At 41.0% G+C, this 15,920-nt stretch overlaps 1 protein-coding gene across 1 annotated transcript in view; it reads right to left on the bottom strand.

Annotated features, from left to right (window-relative positions):
* PREP (prolyl endopeptidase) overlaps positions 1 to 15,920 on the bottom strand; it is a 138,891-nt gene that overhangs the window by 83,766 nt on the left and 39,205 nt on the right. Inside the window, exon 7 of the mRNA XM_032651355.1 lies at positions 2,348 to 2,453. Within this exon, the coding sequence (XP_032507246.1) occupies positions 2,348 to 2,453 (106 nt within the window). The remainder of the gene's footprint in view (positions 1 to 2,347; positions 2,454 to 15,920) is intronic.

The following is a 15,920-nucleotide window of genomic DNA, read 5'->3' as shown; positions in this document are numbered from 1 at the left end:
GAAAAACACCCAGAAATACCTTTAGTAAGAAAGATGTAGCTCCTATGCAACTCAGAGATACAGTCCCAAATAAATTTATAGATTTACACACAGCTCTAGTCAAACATAGCTGGATTTTGTTCAGATCATGGCAAAATAATCTTAAAGTTCCTCTGTAAGAATTTTTAGAGAAAAGGAGAACAATTTGGACAAGAAGAACTGCTAACGTTTACTGAGTGCTTACTCTGTGCTGGGCTCTTCATCTAAGCTACACAAAACCATCTAAGAAACAGAAAAGACAATGGTCACATAAGCTAAGGAAATACCAAGTCAGGAAGGGAGGCCAGGACCTGGCTTATGTGGTAAATAATGCCTTCCAATCTGAATGCATCATAGCCAGTGGGTTTCCTGATGTACTTGGGAGGAGCGGCAGATTCTGCGTCCTCTTATCCCACCATCTGGACTCCTCCCCGGCCACTAGGACTTCTTAGATGCTTCCCTGTTTTTCTCTCATGCACCTCTAGTGCACCTGTGCACCTCTGTACTGCCTTCCTTCTGGAATCCCAATCTCTGGGTATCACACCCTCTTCTCTAATTCCTCACGAGTGCTGAAAAAGTGGTGGGGGGGAGAGGTAGTGAAAAAAAAAAAGGTAAGGACCAAGAGGTGAGGGAGAAAACAGAGGCACCAGCAGTTGCTAAGTCTCATTCAAAGTAATACCATCTATTAAGCAGTTCAGTATATGAATAGGTGGATGAAACTGTTTAATTTCCTCCAGCTGCAGAGAAGACAATTTGTGCACCTTTTAAAAACTAGCTTACCTAATAATTTAAAGATATAATGAAGTAATAAAGACAAAATGAAAGCGGCACTCTCTGGAGGAAGAACACTGTAACTGAAATTTTTAATAAACTGGAGAAAGGCCAAGTCCCTTCCACCATCCCAGACCCACAGAGGAACACTGGGCAGGACAGCAGCACAGTAACTGCTGTTCGCTTTTTCAGATTTGACCTTCCACGCTCAGCTCTATGCAGGCCTAGACTTGCAACTCAAGTGAGCAATTCTCGGGCGGTGGTGTGCTCCTCTCAGAGAATGTGAAAACTGATGCGGTGGATCCAATTTTCTTGAGATCAAAATGGGTGTACCTTTTTTTTTTTTTCCAAACAGAAAAAAAAAATGTAGCTTTATTCAATGGATATATATTTAATATTAGAAGAGAGATGCCTTCATCCTGCTGTATGTGTGAATGGTGCTCTGTAACAGCTAAGAATGTTAGGATACAGACCTTGCTCAGAGAAGTTTAAAAATGATGCAGCGTCCAATCGATAATAAAAAAAAGGTAGGGCTTCCCTGGTGGCACAGTGGTTGAGAGTCCGCCTGCCGATGCAGGGGACACGGGTTCGTGCCCCGGTCCGGGAGGATCCCACATGCCGTGGAGCGGCTGGGCCCACGAGCCATGGCCGCTGAGCCTGCGCGTCCGGAGCCTGTGCTCCGCGACGGGAGAGGTCACAACAGTGAGAGGCCCGCGTACCGCAAAAAAAAAAAAAAAAAAGGTATATATTTTCTGATCATAATGTAATATAGATTAGATACTAATAATGAGGTAATCTAATCAACAATTAGAAATGTGCTCAATATTGTATATTCTGAAAATTTGTGGCAACTATCTCTAAAATATATTTATTTTACATTAAGCAGACCATGGGGTAATGGTATCCTTGTCTGAGTGTTAGTGTATCCCTGAGAGAGTTTTGGGGTCTGAGAATTTTCAGCATAGTAAATAGTGCAGCTGAAAAGCTTTAATGCTTGATGATGGTGCTAGTATGATAATAAATGTTGGAAGAAAACAACATTTAAGATGAGCCACGTCTAGAACTTGTAACTGGCTGGTCCTATGCTTACTATCTTGATACATAGGGTTTCAGGAAGCAAAATCAGGCTGACATTGTACGTGTGTTCAGTACTGAGCAGTTGTCCTGTGATCATCTTTTAACCCAATAAATGGTCACTGGTGTCCTCTTTCCTGTGACAGTTTGCACGATTACATCTAGACAGTCATAATGCTTTACAGACCAAAGGGTCAGTTTCCCCCAAACACTCTTCATGTGCAATGTGGACAGGAAACTTTCACACTCATAAGCATGCAAAAAATATGGTTAGCCTCAATCTACAGAGAAAATGCTAAAGCCAACGAAGAGCTTCATTCAATTTCTTTTCATTTTAAGGAATAATATCGAAAGAAAAAATCATGAACTGAGATGACGTGGTTAAATGGAAGAAGGTTTCTTGGGAAATCAATTAGAAGACCAACATAATTGCTTTTTAATGGAGCTTCCTGGAGTAAGCATCCATGTTTGAAAGACAGCTTACCGGTGATGCCACTGGGTTCCTGCTGGAGGTCACAATACCAGAGTCGGTTTACGGGATCACACCCCTCCCTTATCGACAACAAGACGTAGCGACCGTCGTCAGATAACTATGAAGGGAACAAAAACAGCACACGGGGCTGATTAGAATATATTTTTTCGTGAGAACACTGTCAAATATTAAGTAAAAAAGAAAGGTTCACCGCAAATGCAGTATCTTTACCCCAAACAGTTGGATTGGATAAGAAAGTTATCGGAAGAAAAGGTGAACATCAATTTTTTAACTTATTTCACTGTTAATCACAGTTTAACAAAACACAGTGAAATATTTCAGTTGAAAATATTTATATATAACTGAATGTCATGACTCAGTGTGACTTTTACTTAAAGTCTATTCTTTACAGTCAATAATATTGTAATAATTTTGTATGGTGACAGATGGTTACTGGACTTGTCACGGTGATCGTCTGTAACGCATTTGTTGGATCGCTATGTTATGCACCTGAAACTAACACAATATTCTATGTCAGTTACACTTAAATTTTTTTAAAGTTAAAAAAAATAGTCTTTTCTTTAACTGAAAAATACACGCAATCTGTCATTTTGAATATAAATGTCCCTGAATTTGAAATTTTGTCACAGGTTACACATTTTAAAAGCTGTTCTAAATGAGTAAGAATTAGCAAAATGGGCACAGATGCACAAACGTTCATTTGTGGTTTCACACTGGTCACATTAGCAAGTTTCTACTGAACAACTAAACAACTTTTGATGCGTATCTTTAGTCCCCTATATATCACAAGGCAGCAGAGATAAAAGACCTGTGCTTCAGTGGATTTCTTTTAAAATATTAAACAGGAGAACCTTAGGTAGTAAAAAGAATCTTGATAAAAAACGAATGCAACAAATAATACATTATGGTTTTGAGTTGTCAAAATTGATATAAGTAGTATCAGACTATTATATATACCCTTTTGCAACTTTTTCCATTCAATTTAAAAAATTAATCTATGTTGATACATGTATATTTGCTTCACTTATTTTAACTGCTGTAAAATATTCCAATCTAGGAATACATCACAACTAATTGATCCATTTTCCTACCACACAATTAGATTATTTCCATTTTCTTCCTTTGTGGTTTTTGTCCTTATTACAAGCAATACTTTAAAAGATTTCTGAACATGTTTATCGTGGCCTCATATACATGTTTCCCGGGGTACATAACTACAAGTAAAACTGCTCAGTGGTATGATATGCACATACTCAACTTTACTAGATGTTGCCAAATTATTTTCCTAACTGGTTGTATTGACTTACACTCACATATCGGCTGTCCTGTTTTCCACATCCTACACTGAAGGTGAATTTTATGTGTCATCTTGGCTAGGCCACAGGACCTATATATTTGGTTTATTCTAGATGTTTCTGTGAAGGTGTTTGTTTTTTGGATGAGGTTAACATTTAAATTGGTGGACTCTGAGTAAAGCTGACTACTCTCCATAATGTGGGTCAATCTCAACCAATCAGTTGAAGGCCTTCATAGAAAAAGACTGACCTCCCCTGGCCAGAAGGAATTCTGCCAGCACATGGCCCTCGGACTCAAGCTGAAACTCCTCCCTGGGTTTCCAGCCTGTCAGCCTACCCTGTAGATTTTGAAAGTATCAAGCCCCTACAATCATGTTAGCCAATTCCTTTAAACAAGTTTCTCTCTCTATATATATATTATATATACATATATTCCATTGGTTCTGTTTCTCTGGAGAACCCTGACGAATGCACTTACCAACAACTGCTATTCCTTCATTTATTCATTCAATAAATAGCTTCTAAGCAGCTAATATGTGCAAGACATTTTCCTAGATGCTAAAGATAAATCAGTGAATAAATCAAGGGGGAAAAGTTACACCCTAGTGGAGGAGACATGTCCATAAATATGGAGTAACGTAGTCTATTATAAAATGCTAAATGCTGTACAGAACATGAACAGGTCTGGGTAAGGGAGGCAGGATGTGTGGGGAGGGACTGCAGTTTTAAATATGGCAGTCAAGGAAGGCTTCATAAGAAGGTGTCTTGCCAACTGATGGGAACATGCTGTACAGCACAGGGAACTCTACCTAAATGGGAGGGTAGTCCAAAAGGGAGGGGATATCTGTATGCGTATGGCTGATTCATTTTGTTGTGCAGTGGAGGCCAATACAACATTGTAAAGCAACCATACTCCAATAAAAACTTAAAAAAAAAAAAAGGTGTCCTTCCACTGTCTTCTGACTTGCATTGTTTCAGATGAGAAGTCATTCATGTTTTTCTCCCTATGTACAATGTAATGTGTTTTCCTACCTGGCTGCTTTTTAATTTTTCTTATTATCTTTGGTCTTCTATGAAGTGATTATAATGGGCTTTGCTGTAGTAGCCTCTCTCAGATTTGTTGAGCTTCTTGAATCTGTAGGTTTGTCTATTTTACCGAATTCATCACATTTTTGGCTGTTTTTTTCCTCGTATGAATTTTGTGTCCCCTCACCCCTACCCTAGGACTTCAAATACATAATGTTAGATCACTTAGTATTGTTCTACAGTTCGGTGAGACTGTGTTCATTTTTTTTTTTGTTTGTTTTTTTGTTTTTGCTTTTGCGGTATGCGGGCCCCCCACTGCTGTGGCCTCTCCCGTTGCGGAGTACACGCAGGCTCAGTGGCCATGGCTCACCGGCGCAGCCGCTCCGCGGCATGTGGGATCCTCCCAGACAGGGGCACGAACCCGTGTCCCCTGCCTCGGCAGGCGGACTCTCAACCACTGCGCCACCAGGGAAGCCCCTGTGTTCATTTTTGTTTCAGTTTTTTTCTGTGGCTTAGTTTCAACTTGCTGTCTTCAAATTCAGGTATTTTCTTTTATAGTATCTAAACTGCTATTAAACACATGCAGAGAATTTTTCGATTCAGATAGTTTATTTTTCATCTCCAGAAGAATATTTGGTTGTTTTTATGTTTCCTATTTCTTTGTTCATTTATAATTCATTAACATTTCCTAAAATCCTTTAAAAATTATTTTCATAATTGCTTTCAAAAAGTCTATGTCTGCTAATTGTACTTACCTGTAATTTCTAGATCTGTTTTATTGACTAGTTTTTCTCCTGGTTATAAGTCATATTTTCCTGCTTCTTTACATATTGAGGGCTTTTTTTAAATTGGATTTTGAACACTTTTAATGCTATTTGGGTTTGCTATTTTTTTTTTTTTTTTTTTTTTTTTGGTCTTTCTTTAAAATGTTTTGAGGAAGTTAATTTGGTGGATCAGCGTGATCCATCTAAGATTTATTTTCAAACTTTGCTGGGGAAGGTCTACAGCGCTCCTGCAAAGGCATGGATGGCCTTTCTGGGCTCTCTGCTGAATACCCTGGGTGTTCACAAGGCCCTTCTACTTTAACGGTTAGAATGTGAAGGTCTCCCAGACTTGTTAAACCTCTGGTAGTTAACAGCTTGCAAGTCGCTGGTGGTTGTTCTCAGCTTGAATCATGGAGCCTCATCCTATGCATGCACTGCTCAATAGTCAGCCTAAGATGCAGGGGAATGCCAAGAAGATTTCTGGGACCCTTAGGGGGTGGTCCCCCCTTCGGGCACCGTGCCTGCAAATTCCAGTGGCTTCAGTCTTCCTGAATTCCAATCTTTGGAGCCTTAGTTCAGTGAGACTGTAATATTCTGGGGGCTCCTCCTTCTTGTGCCAGAGTTCAGAAAATTCCTCCAGGCAGAAAGCTGGGGCAATCATATGACATCGCTTTCACGCACCACAGTCGTATGACATCTGCAGGCCAATATCGGCAAATGGATGCTCTGTCTACTTTGGATAGTTTTCTAGCTGTTTACGGGAGGAGGGTTAGTCCAGTATCAGTTACACATCATGGCCAGAAGCAAAAACTTGTCGTTATACTTTTATTTGTTTAACTCATTTTTAATTCTTTATTGGATAATTATAATTTTAGGGTATAGTATTATGTGTGTTTAAAATACAGAGATGTAAGAATTAAGAATGTAATATAAAACTAATTAAAAAGATAGTATTTATGATTAATAAAAAACGTAACAACGATATAGTTTCTTTTGTCATATTACATAGTAGGCTATTTTTAGGGTTTTACTTACTAGCAGCATCGAGTTTTTAGGCTTGGAGGAATTAGATTCCAGCTCTTCAGAAATGCCCATCCACTTTCTATCAGCAGATTTGTTTTGGTAAACCAGCTGTCTGTCAATCGGGCTCTCTGCATTTGTAAACTCGTCACAATAGCTGTGTGTGTCTACAACATCCAGTATGTTTAAGAACTTGGCAGCACACTGGATGTGAAACATCTCTTTCTCAGAACAATTATTTTAAAGCACAGAGGTAATGTGTATTTGTGAAATAGAAGTGGGATTCCAACTAAGTACAGTTTTATAAAAGATTCTAGAAAAGTCCCGTTTAATTTGGCTGTTCTTTCATTTTTTTTTTTTTTTTTTTTGCGGTATGCGGGAGAGGTTGTGGCCTCTCCCGTTGCGGAGCACAGGCTCCGGATGCGCAGGCCCTGCGGCCATGGCTCACGGGCCCAGCCGCTCTGCGGCATGTGGGATCTTCCCGGACCGGGGCACGAACCCGTGTCCCCTGCATCGGCAGGCGGACTCTCAACCACTGCGCCACCAGGGAAGCCCTGGCTGTTCTTTCTTGGTGACATTTTTTCTGAGTTCTGAAGTTGTCTCCTTTCCAAAAAATGAATATTTTGCTGTATGAGTTCTGGTCACAAACTACACGTGACACTGAACTACTCAGGTGCACTCTCTTCATCTCTTTCCAGGCTTCTTCTAGTCTTTTCAAAGACTGTCAAATGGTTTTGGAGAAACTGCACATACATTTATGATTTCCATGTATTATTTTCTCCATTCTCATCCTCAATGTATTTCCGAAAATTACCTATCATTACATTTTAAGTGGGTTTCTTAAAAATGAACATCTGGCTTGACGGAGTTTAAAAATTCAGTCTAAGAACCCATATTTCGTCTTTATTAATTGTTACTGCTTCCACATCTTAATTTTGAACATTCTAGTCACCTTGCTTTTCCCTTCTCCTTTTCTCTTTACACTGTATTAATATAAATTTCTTTATAAACTTTTTCCCTTCATTGACCGCACTGGGAGTTATATACTCTATTTCTAGTCTTTTATACATTTTCCTTAAGCTTTTCATATACATAGCTAATAAACCAGTGTCTAGAAATTCAGTTCCACCTCATTTTTAAACCATCCTATACTAAGAATATCATTAGCAACCTCACAATTATAACTTTATTAAATGTAATGGAAAGCAGCCTCATTAATAATACTTCATACTTTTGTCCTTTAAATAAAGACAGACTCTTTATAGCTTAGTGCTCAGAGTCATGCTACATCAATCATAAATGATGGCTAATTCAGTTGCAGTGATTCAGCCAACGGGATAGGGCAGTAAAACACTGCAAGAACCACACCAAACCTTCGATGACAGCTGTCTCGAGCACATCTAATGAGTTTTTCTCAGTATTTCTGCCTGCACCAAATGGTTGCAGTTTATATTTAATCTAAGGCAGGAAGTCCCAAGGGAATTGCTGTTGGCATGCCAATTAAGTCAGTCTTTTTCTCTGTAACTCTTTTCATCACAGCCCAGAGATATTCCATAGCCACTGAACAAATCTGCGAACCTGCAAACAACTCTGAATTTCAAATGCTCAAGGTCTCAAATTTCAAAATCATTTATAAGTCACTGTTGCCCTAAAATATATAGTTCAGAAATATACCTTTGTCCACTAAAATGTAATCAGTAACAATGTATATTCAACCACGGCCTCACATTCAGACTATTTCAAGACAATTTAAAAAACGAATTTTGGGAATCACTGGGAGGGGAAGACAAAAATGATGATGAGGAGGCTTAAATCTTAACAAAAGAAAGTGACTTTCCTGAAATCCAGATAAAAGGAAGATAGAAAAGCAGGAGAGCCAAGGGTCTCTTCAGGCCTTCATGAACAGTATAAATTCCAGTTCACAAAACATTGTTCTTCTTTAAACAATAAGACATAGGCTAGAAAAACCGTGTTCTCTAGAAGCAATCTCATTGAAAAGCACTGACTTTTCACAACAGGGTTGCAATAATGCTAGACTGACCAATTATGAAATTTGTAATTCTTAAATCACAGCTTCCTTTTACTTTATGCCTATATTAAACAAATCTTCCTTAAGTCAAAATGATTTTATTTCATGAAATCTCCCTTTTATGTAAATAAATATTAACAGAAACAAAATTCTAAGAACTACTGTAAATAGAATATTGACACTTGCTGATATTAAGTCCACTGATTGCATTTCAAACAATACCAACAGGATGAAAGTTAAAACTCTTTACCATTCTTACTACTGACAATTTTTAAAAAAAGTATTTCCCTTTAGACACAAGTTACTTTGACAATCTAATTGTGTGAAGTCATTTGCTGAATTACATTTAGAGTACTGCTTAAATATCTTTAGAAAATGTTAATTAAGGGAGACAGGAATAACATCTGTATTGATAGAAGTATCTGGAAAGAGAAAAAATTCAAATGTACCAAGAATGTGGTATTCACTGATAGGCTACATAAAATTTGAAATCTGCTGGTACTTAGCTATTCATTATCCATAACCAGATAAAAAACAAAGCCAAAAGCCACCCTCCCTTGCTCCTGGGGTAGATGAAGTTGGAGATAAAACTGTCACAAAAGGTGGCTGGTTTTAAACAGGAGAATCTGCCGCCAGCCAACTTTCCATCTCCTTTACCAGAGACACAATTTAACATGTGCCACCAAACACAGCCGTCCACTCTCTGGGGGAGTCAGAGCTGAGGCTGTTTATTCGACCAACGTTTACTGAGAATCTGCTGCAGCTGGACCAGGTTCTGGAGCACACAGATCAACAGGACAGGGCATTCAAGACCTTATGCTGAGGTGGGAGAGTTGGACACTCAGACACACACACGAAGTTATACTGTAAACATTCATAGTGAGAAATACAAAGAATTGACGTGAGTGCCAGAGAGGAGCACCTAACAGGGAAGCGAGTTGGGAGGAAGAGTGAGATCTGAGAAGGCTCTTCCCTGGCGGTTCAGAGGTTCACACTCCACGCTTCCACTGCAGGGGGCGTGGGTTGGATCCCTGGTTGGGGGACTAGGATCCTGCGTGCTGTCCTGCACAGCCAAAATAAATAACTAAATTTAAAAAATTCATTTGAGAAGGCTCTTGGGAATGGATGGTCCCTAACTGATTTTTAAAAGGGAAGCAGAATTCCTCTAAAAGTGATTGCTTGACTCTTTCCATTCTTATAGCTGCTATGCTGGCGTAGGTATCTGGTTCAGAGGGCTATGTCTAACACACACTCAAGCTACACAGACACTCATGCTCAAGTATACATCTCACCGACAAGACAGCGCGAGTAGCGAACACTGGGGTCTGCTGAAGCGCGCGCTCCCCCAGCTGCCGGGCACCGGGAGCAGGCAGCTCTCAGCTGAGCACCTTGGGGCCTTGTCCTCCCCGGTAAAGAGAGCCACCCCTCCCAAGGTCACACATTCTCTTTGGTTCATCCCACGTGCAATGACTGATTAATGCATAAAGGTATAAAGGCCCAGGCCCCTCACCCCTAGTTAGGAAAAGGTTGAAGGGCTAACCCAGCTCAAGAGCTCCCTGGAGGACCGGCTGAGGCCCTTGTCATGATTTCATTCAACTTGTCCCCCTTCTGCCTTCTCTCCCCAGCACAGGCGAAGGTTTTGAAAGCGCCCCCGTTGAACTTCTGGAGGCTGCTCCCCAGGGAACCTGACCTGTGACGGCATGCAAGGCATCATGCCACCTGGTTTCTCATCTTGGCGTAATTTACGCTAACTGAAGGAAACCTTTTTAAGTGGTGGTTTCTAGTTTTGAAGAGGGGCACCCAAAAACGGCTGCCATGTGCATTTACAGTTATCAAAAGGTAGGGCATAAGGTATGGGGTTATCAGACTTTATACTTTCATTAAAGAAGCCACATTAGTTCACTGAGCAATTTTACCTGTGCGTATTGCGGTATTAAGCCTCCCTGGGATGGTAATATTTACCAGGGAAACCTTTGACAGACATCATGCAAACTATTCGACTTCGACAGTGTATATATTTTATACTTTATTCTGTTAAGATTCACATGTGCTGCTCCAACACACACATGACTCAGCACGTTCAGGAATGTAACCCTCACAAACCCAGAAACCATCAAACACGAAATTTAGAGATAAGAAGCAACCAGAGCAAATCTCTGGGGAATCTACTCCCAAATAATATGCTTTTATGAAATTTCTTCTGTTAATGCCTCATGTAGGTGTGACCATGATCCATTCAGACCAGCGTCTGGGTCCAGCTGCACCGTGTTCACAAGAGGTCACTGGCTCCACCATCAGCTCATTGGAGGCTTTTTAAAAAAATATGAATTGACAAATAAGTGTGAAACAGAACATACGTTCTATGTTGATAGAACATAAATAATAAATATGTTGATAACAGTAATTTCTCTAGAGAATGGGATCTTTGTATGTGATTCTATTTATTTTTTTAAATTTAATTTATTTATTTATGATTATTATTTTTTGGCTGCGTTGGGTCTTTGTTGCTGCACTCGGGCTTTCTCTAGTTGCGGTGAGCAGGGGCTACTCTTCATTGCAGTGTGCAGGCTTCTCATTGCGGTGGCTTCTCTTGTGGAGCACAGGCTCTAGGCTCACGGGCTTCAGTAGTTGTGGCACATGGGCTCAGTAGTTGTGGCTCGCGGGCTCTAGAGCACAGGCTCAGTAGTTGTGGCGCACAGGCTTAGTTGCCCTGCGGCATGTGGGATCTTCCCGGACTAGGGCTTGAACCCATGTCCCCTGCATTGGCAGGTGGATTCTTAACCACTGTGCCACCAGGGAAGTCCCTTGTATGTTATTTTAAACAATAAATGTATTTATTATTACTAGCATAAAAATTTTAAAGTAGATGAATCTGGCTATTTTTAGTCTCAACACTATGTAGTAAAAACAGGTGGGCTTTCCAGCTGACCTGAATAAGCTAGCTTTTCTTCATGCATCTCATATTGAGAAAATTAACAGAAGATCACTTTATTAAAGTTTTAAATTCTCAACCATTTAACTATCTAAAAAGTTGTCTTTCAAAACGTTGCGACCCATAACTAATATTTACATATACATAGAATACGTGGACTTTCATCAAACTTATCCTTTTCAAAAGAAAAGCTCATAAGCTGTTTTATGCTAGAGCTACTAGACTCCATGGTTACATGGTCTTGTGTTAACAACCAAAGCTTCACGAACATGAAATTTCTTTAATATATATAATTTTTTCCACTTAGAACCCAACAAGAAGAGGGTGGCTAAAGTCTTTTCGTAATTTGAAAGTACATGCACTTCTTCAAATCGAGGAAACTACTTTCTTTTATATATTATGACAAAATAATTCATTGTGTGTATAAAATAGTATACTAAAAAGCACTGAGACGTAAAGTTGCCTGGGAAATTAACAAAAGGTGTGAAAATGGATTTTAATAGCTTTGAGAGTTAATCATTTTCCTCTCAGAGCAGGAAACTCTTATCAGTTTTATCTCACAGACTCTTGTGGATTCCTTTCATAACAGTTGTGAATCATGACAACATCTCTTTACTAAGTATGTTTCCAAAACATAATCTAGGAAAACTTTTAAATGTCAAACTAATCACCTACAGTGATGGCTTTTCATTTATGGGGCTCATTATGGATTTGTAATAAAAACAGGAGACTGTCAGGAGCAGAAGCACGGGATAGTCTAAGCAATACGATGTGCACTGACATAAACATTTCTAATAGGTAGTCCTTAAATCAGCTCTCCCAATACTGTGTGCTACTACAGCAATGCGCGAGAAAGGACATCAACCCCAGTACTCTATGATGTGTTGCTTGGTATGCCAGAAACAGATATACCAGAAAATTCTAGGAAAAGAAAACCCATTCAAAGTAAAAGTAGTAACGGAGGTCTCGACATGCTATAACCACTCTTGTTTCTCATCTACCTGATTGTTTCTCTGGCACATAAGCTCGGTTATTTCAGAATCGACTGTTTGTTTTCTTTTTTCCCCCACTGAGCAGTTAAGAGGGGTAGCTGAGAAAAGTGACTGACCAGCAAATCCAACTTCAACCACAAAACCAACCCTCTCCTATCAGGAGCTGTTTTATGAATTCAGAGCAGCGCTACCCGCAGCCTTGCTCACATCCAGGTCTTTAGTTCGGCTTCCTGACTTTCTGCCTTCCCCACCAGGCTCTGAGATGTCCCTGCGTGCCCATCAGCCTGATGGAGATTATCACTTCATGCAGTGCTGGTGAAAGAGAGGACGTGGGCCGTGAGCCTCGGACACACACAGTCCAGGGAAGAGTCCCCCTGGGACTGATATAAGGACTGCCACTCCTGTGATGAACAGAAGGAATCAGCCTCCAAGAGCCAGTGAAAGTGCAGGACCCCCTGGGACAGCACGGTGAAGGGTCACCAATCAGAACACATGCTGGCAGCCTCAGGTTCAAGTACCGAAGTTAAGGTCAAGAGGACAACGGTGTCTTTAGAATGAAACACAAACTGAACGTGGTGGGAATTCTGTCATGGGTCCCCAAGCCTCTATGTATGACTTAAAAATGTTTATATAGGGCTTCCCTGGTGGTGCAGTGGTTGAGAGTCCCGCCTGCTGATGCAGGGGACCCGGGTTCGTGCCCCGAGCCTGTGCTCCGCAACGGGAGAGGCCACAACAGTGACAGGCCCGCGTACCACACACACAAAAAAATGTTTATATAAAATAGTTTACTACAGCCAAAACATCAGGGCCAGAGCCTGCCCATCTCTGCTCCTGAGTACCACCTGGCCCCGGCACAGTGGTGGACCCAAGGTAATAAGGGCTTCCAGGTATTTGGGGAGTAAACACATGAACTGTGCTGACCAGGAAGGGGGCTGCCGGCCGAACAGTACCGCTCAAGCGGAAACCATCCAACAAGAAAGGGGCAGGTGAGGCAGAGTTTCCTGAGGAACATCTGACTTTACTCTGTATGCTCTGTAAGGCAACGCTGGATGCACCAGCGTCTGTCTACAGGGTCGTTGTGTGTGTGAACCTCAGCAGGGGAAGGGGGAGTACAGATATTTACATTCTGAGTGCCCACCATGAGTCAAGCATTAGGTAATGTTCATATATATGAAATATACATAAATGTGTACAAGTTCATATATATATGTAATATACGTAAATGTGTACCCACAGTTGACCCTTGAACAACTTGGGTCCACTTACACACAGATTTTTTTTCAGTAGGAAATGCTACAGGTCCAGAATTGGTTGAACCTGTGGATGTGGAATAGTGGACACGGAGGAACCGCATATATAAAGGGATGATAAGTTATAAGCACCCCTAACCCCTGCATTGTTCAAGAGTCAGCTGTATATACATATTTTAATTACTAGGGAACACAGTGAACATGTAAAGATGGTTTATGGGGATATGGGATACCTGTTAAGATCAAGATTACCTTTGTACAATAAAATTAGGTTCTCAATGTAGGATTCAGCTAGATAATCACAAAGAGGCCGGGCATTTTCTTCTTAAGCCTTTCTCAAGGGACTTGATACATTTTCAGAATCTATACTCTAGAGCACCCTCTGCTGGGAAAAGTGCCTCAACATGCTTGCTTTGTGGGTTTTTTTTCCTCCAAACGCTCTACAAGTCACCCGTGTCCCCTGCATAGGCAGGAGGACTATTAACCACTGCGCCAACCAGGGAAGCCCTACGAGTCACTTTAAAATAGACTTTTTTTTGTCCAAAAGAACCTTCTAAAACATGATTATTTCTATCCTCCCACAATCCTGCCCTCCATGTGAAACCTCACAGTCTATCTTACATAATAAGTGACATCACTGTGCCTCCAAGCCAAATGCCAGGTATGTGTTTCATGTTACCCCCAGGGTCACAGCAGCTGGAGGTGCAGGAGGGACCAAGGGCAGGAGGCCCTGGGCTGGCAGGTGAGGGCAGTGGTGAACACTGCCTGCACGTCCAGGATGGAGCGACCCATGGACGTGGCTTCCCCTGGAACAAGAGGCACCAGGAAGGTAGCTGGACTCCAGTCATCTGGAAAGGAGCCTGCTGAAAAAGGATGGAAAAGGGGGTGCCAGAGAGGCATGAACCTCAAGGGAATCCTGCTGGGAGCAGAAGCTGGGAGCGGAAGGGAGGACGATGCAAAAGGTCCACACGAGGGAACGACAAAGTACACAGGTTCCCAGAATCGAGGGGATCTCACTGCAAAAGGATCACAAAGAGCTGGTACCTAGAAACCCCTCATGACCGCAAGCTGCCAGGAGACATATGGACAAACAGCTCCGGAAGAGCAAAAACCCTGTTCCCCTTCTCCAACTCCTCCCCCTGCACGGCCACTGTAGAAACTAAAGCACGATGAATGGCTGAGGGGAGGGAACAGGCAATCTTGTCACTGCTCAGAATGGCCACTCCCCTGCCCCCGCCACCGCTCCCCCCGCAAAACTTAAATTCTGACGTTTCAGTCTGACCATCCGCCAGTTGCCTCCTGCCCCTTTATATTCCCTCCTTCCTGTTCCCATCCCCCAATTCTCAAGCAACCACTGATCTGCTTTGTGCCATTATAGACTACTTTGCATTTTCTAGAGTGTAATATAAATGGAATCAAATACTGTGTACTCTTTCCTTTCTAGCTTCTTTCACAGAGCATAATTACTCTGAGATTCATCCCTCTTGTTCAGTGTATCAATAGTTCATTCCCATAGTGGTGCAGCCACTATGGAAAACAGTATGAAAGTTCCTCAAAAAAACTAAAAACAGGATTGCCTTATGATCCAGCAATCACACTCCTGGCCATATAGTCAGACAAAACTAGAATCTGAAAAGATACATGCACCCCAATGTTCATAGCAGCACTATTTACAATAGCCAAGACATGGAAGCAACCTAAATGTCTGACAGATGAATGGCTAAAGATGTGGTGTATATATACAATGTAATATTATTCAACCATAACAAAGAATGAAATAATGCCATTTGCAGCTACATGGATGGACCTAGTGATTACCCTACTAAGTGAAGTCAAAAAGAGAAAGACAAATACCATATGATATCACTTATATGTGGAATCTAAAACATGACACAAATGAAATTTTCTACAAAACAGAAACAGATTACAGACCTAGAGAACAGACTTGTGGCTGCCAGGGGGAAGGGAGGGGAGGGGAGGAATGGATTGGGAGTTTGGGATTAGCATATGCAAACTATTATATATGTACATATAACTGAATCATTTTTGCTGTACACCAGAAACTAACACAACATTGTAAATCAACTTTACTTCAATAAAATAAACTTAAAAAAACAAGTTCATTCCTTTTTATTGCTGACTAGTATTCCATCATAGGGATGCACCACAGTTTATTCACTCATGCACTTGTTAATGGATACTTGGGGTGTGTCCAGTTTGGGGCTATCATGAACAAAGCCACTATGACTACTCGTG

The sequence above is a fragment of the Phocoena sinus genome, chromosome 12, assembly GCF_008692025.1.
Source record: "Phocoena sinus isolate mPhoSin1 chromosome 12, mPhoSin1.pri, whole genome shotgun sequence".
In the NCBI taxonomy this organism is placed as follows: Eukaryota; Metazoa; Chordata; class Mammalia; order Artiodactyla; family Phocoenidae; genus Phocoena; species Phocoena sinus.
This window is presented reverse-complemented; position numbering and strand designations above follow the sequence as displayed.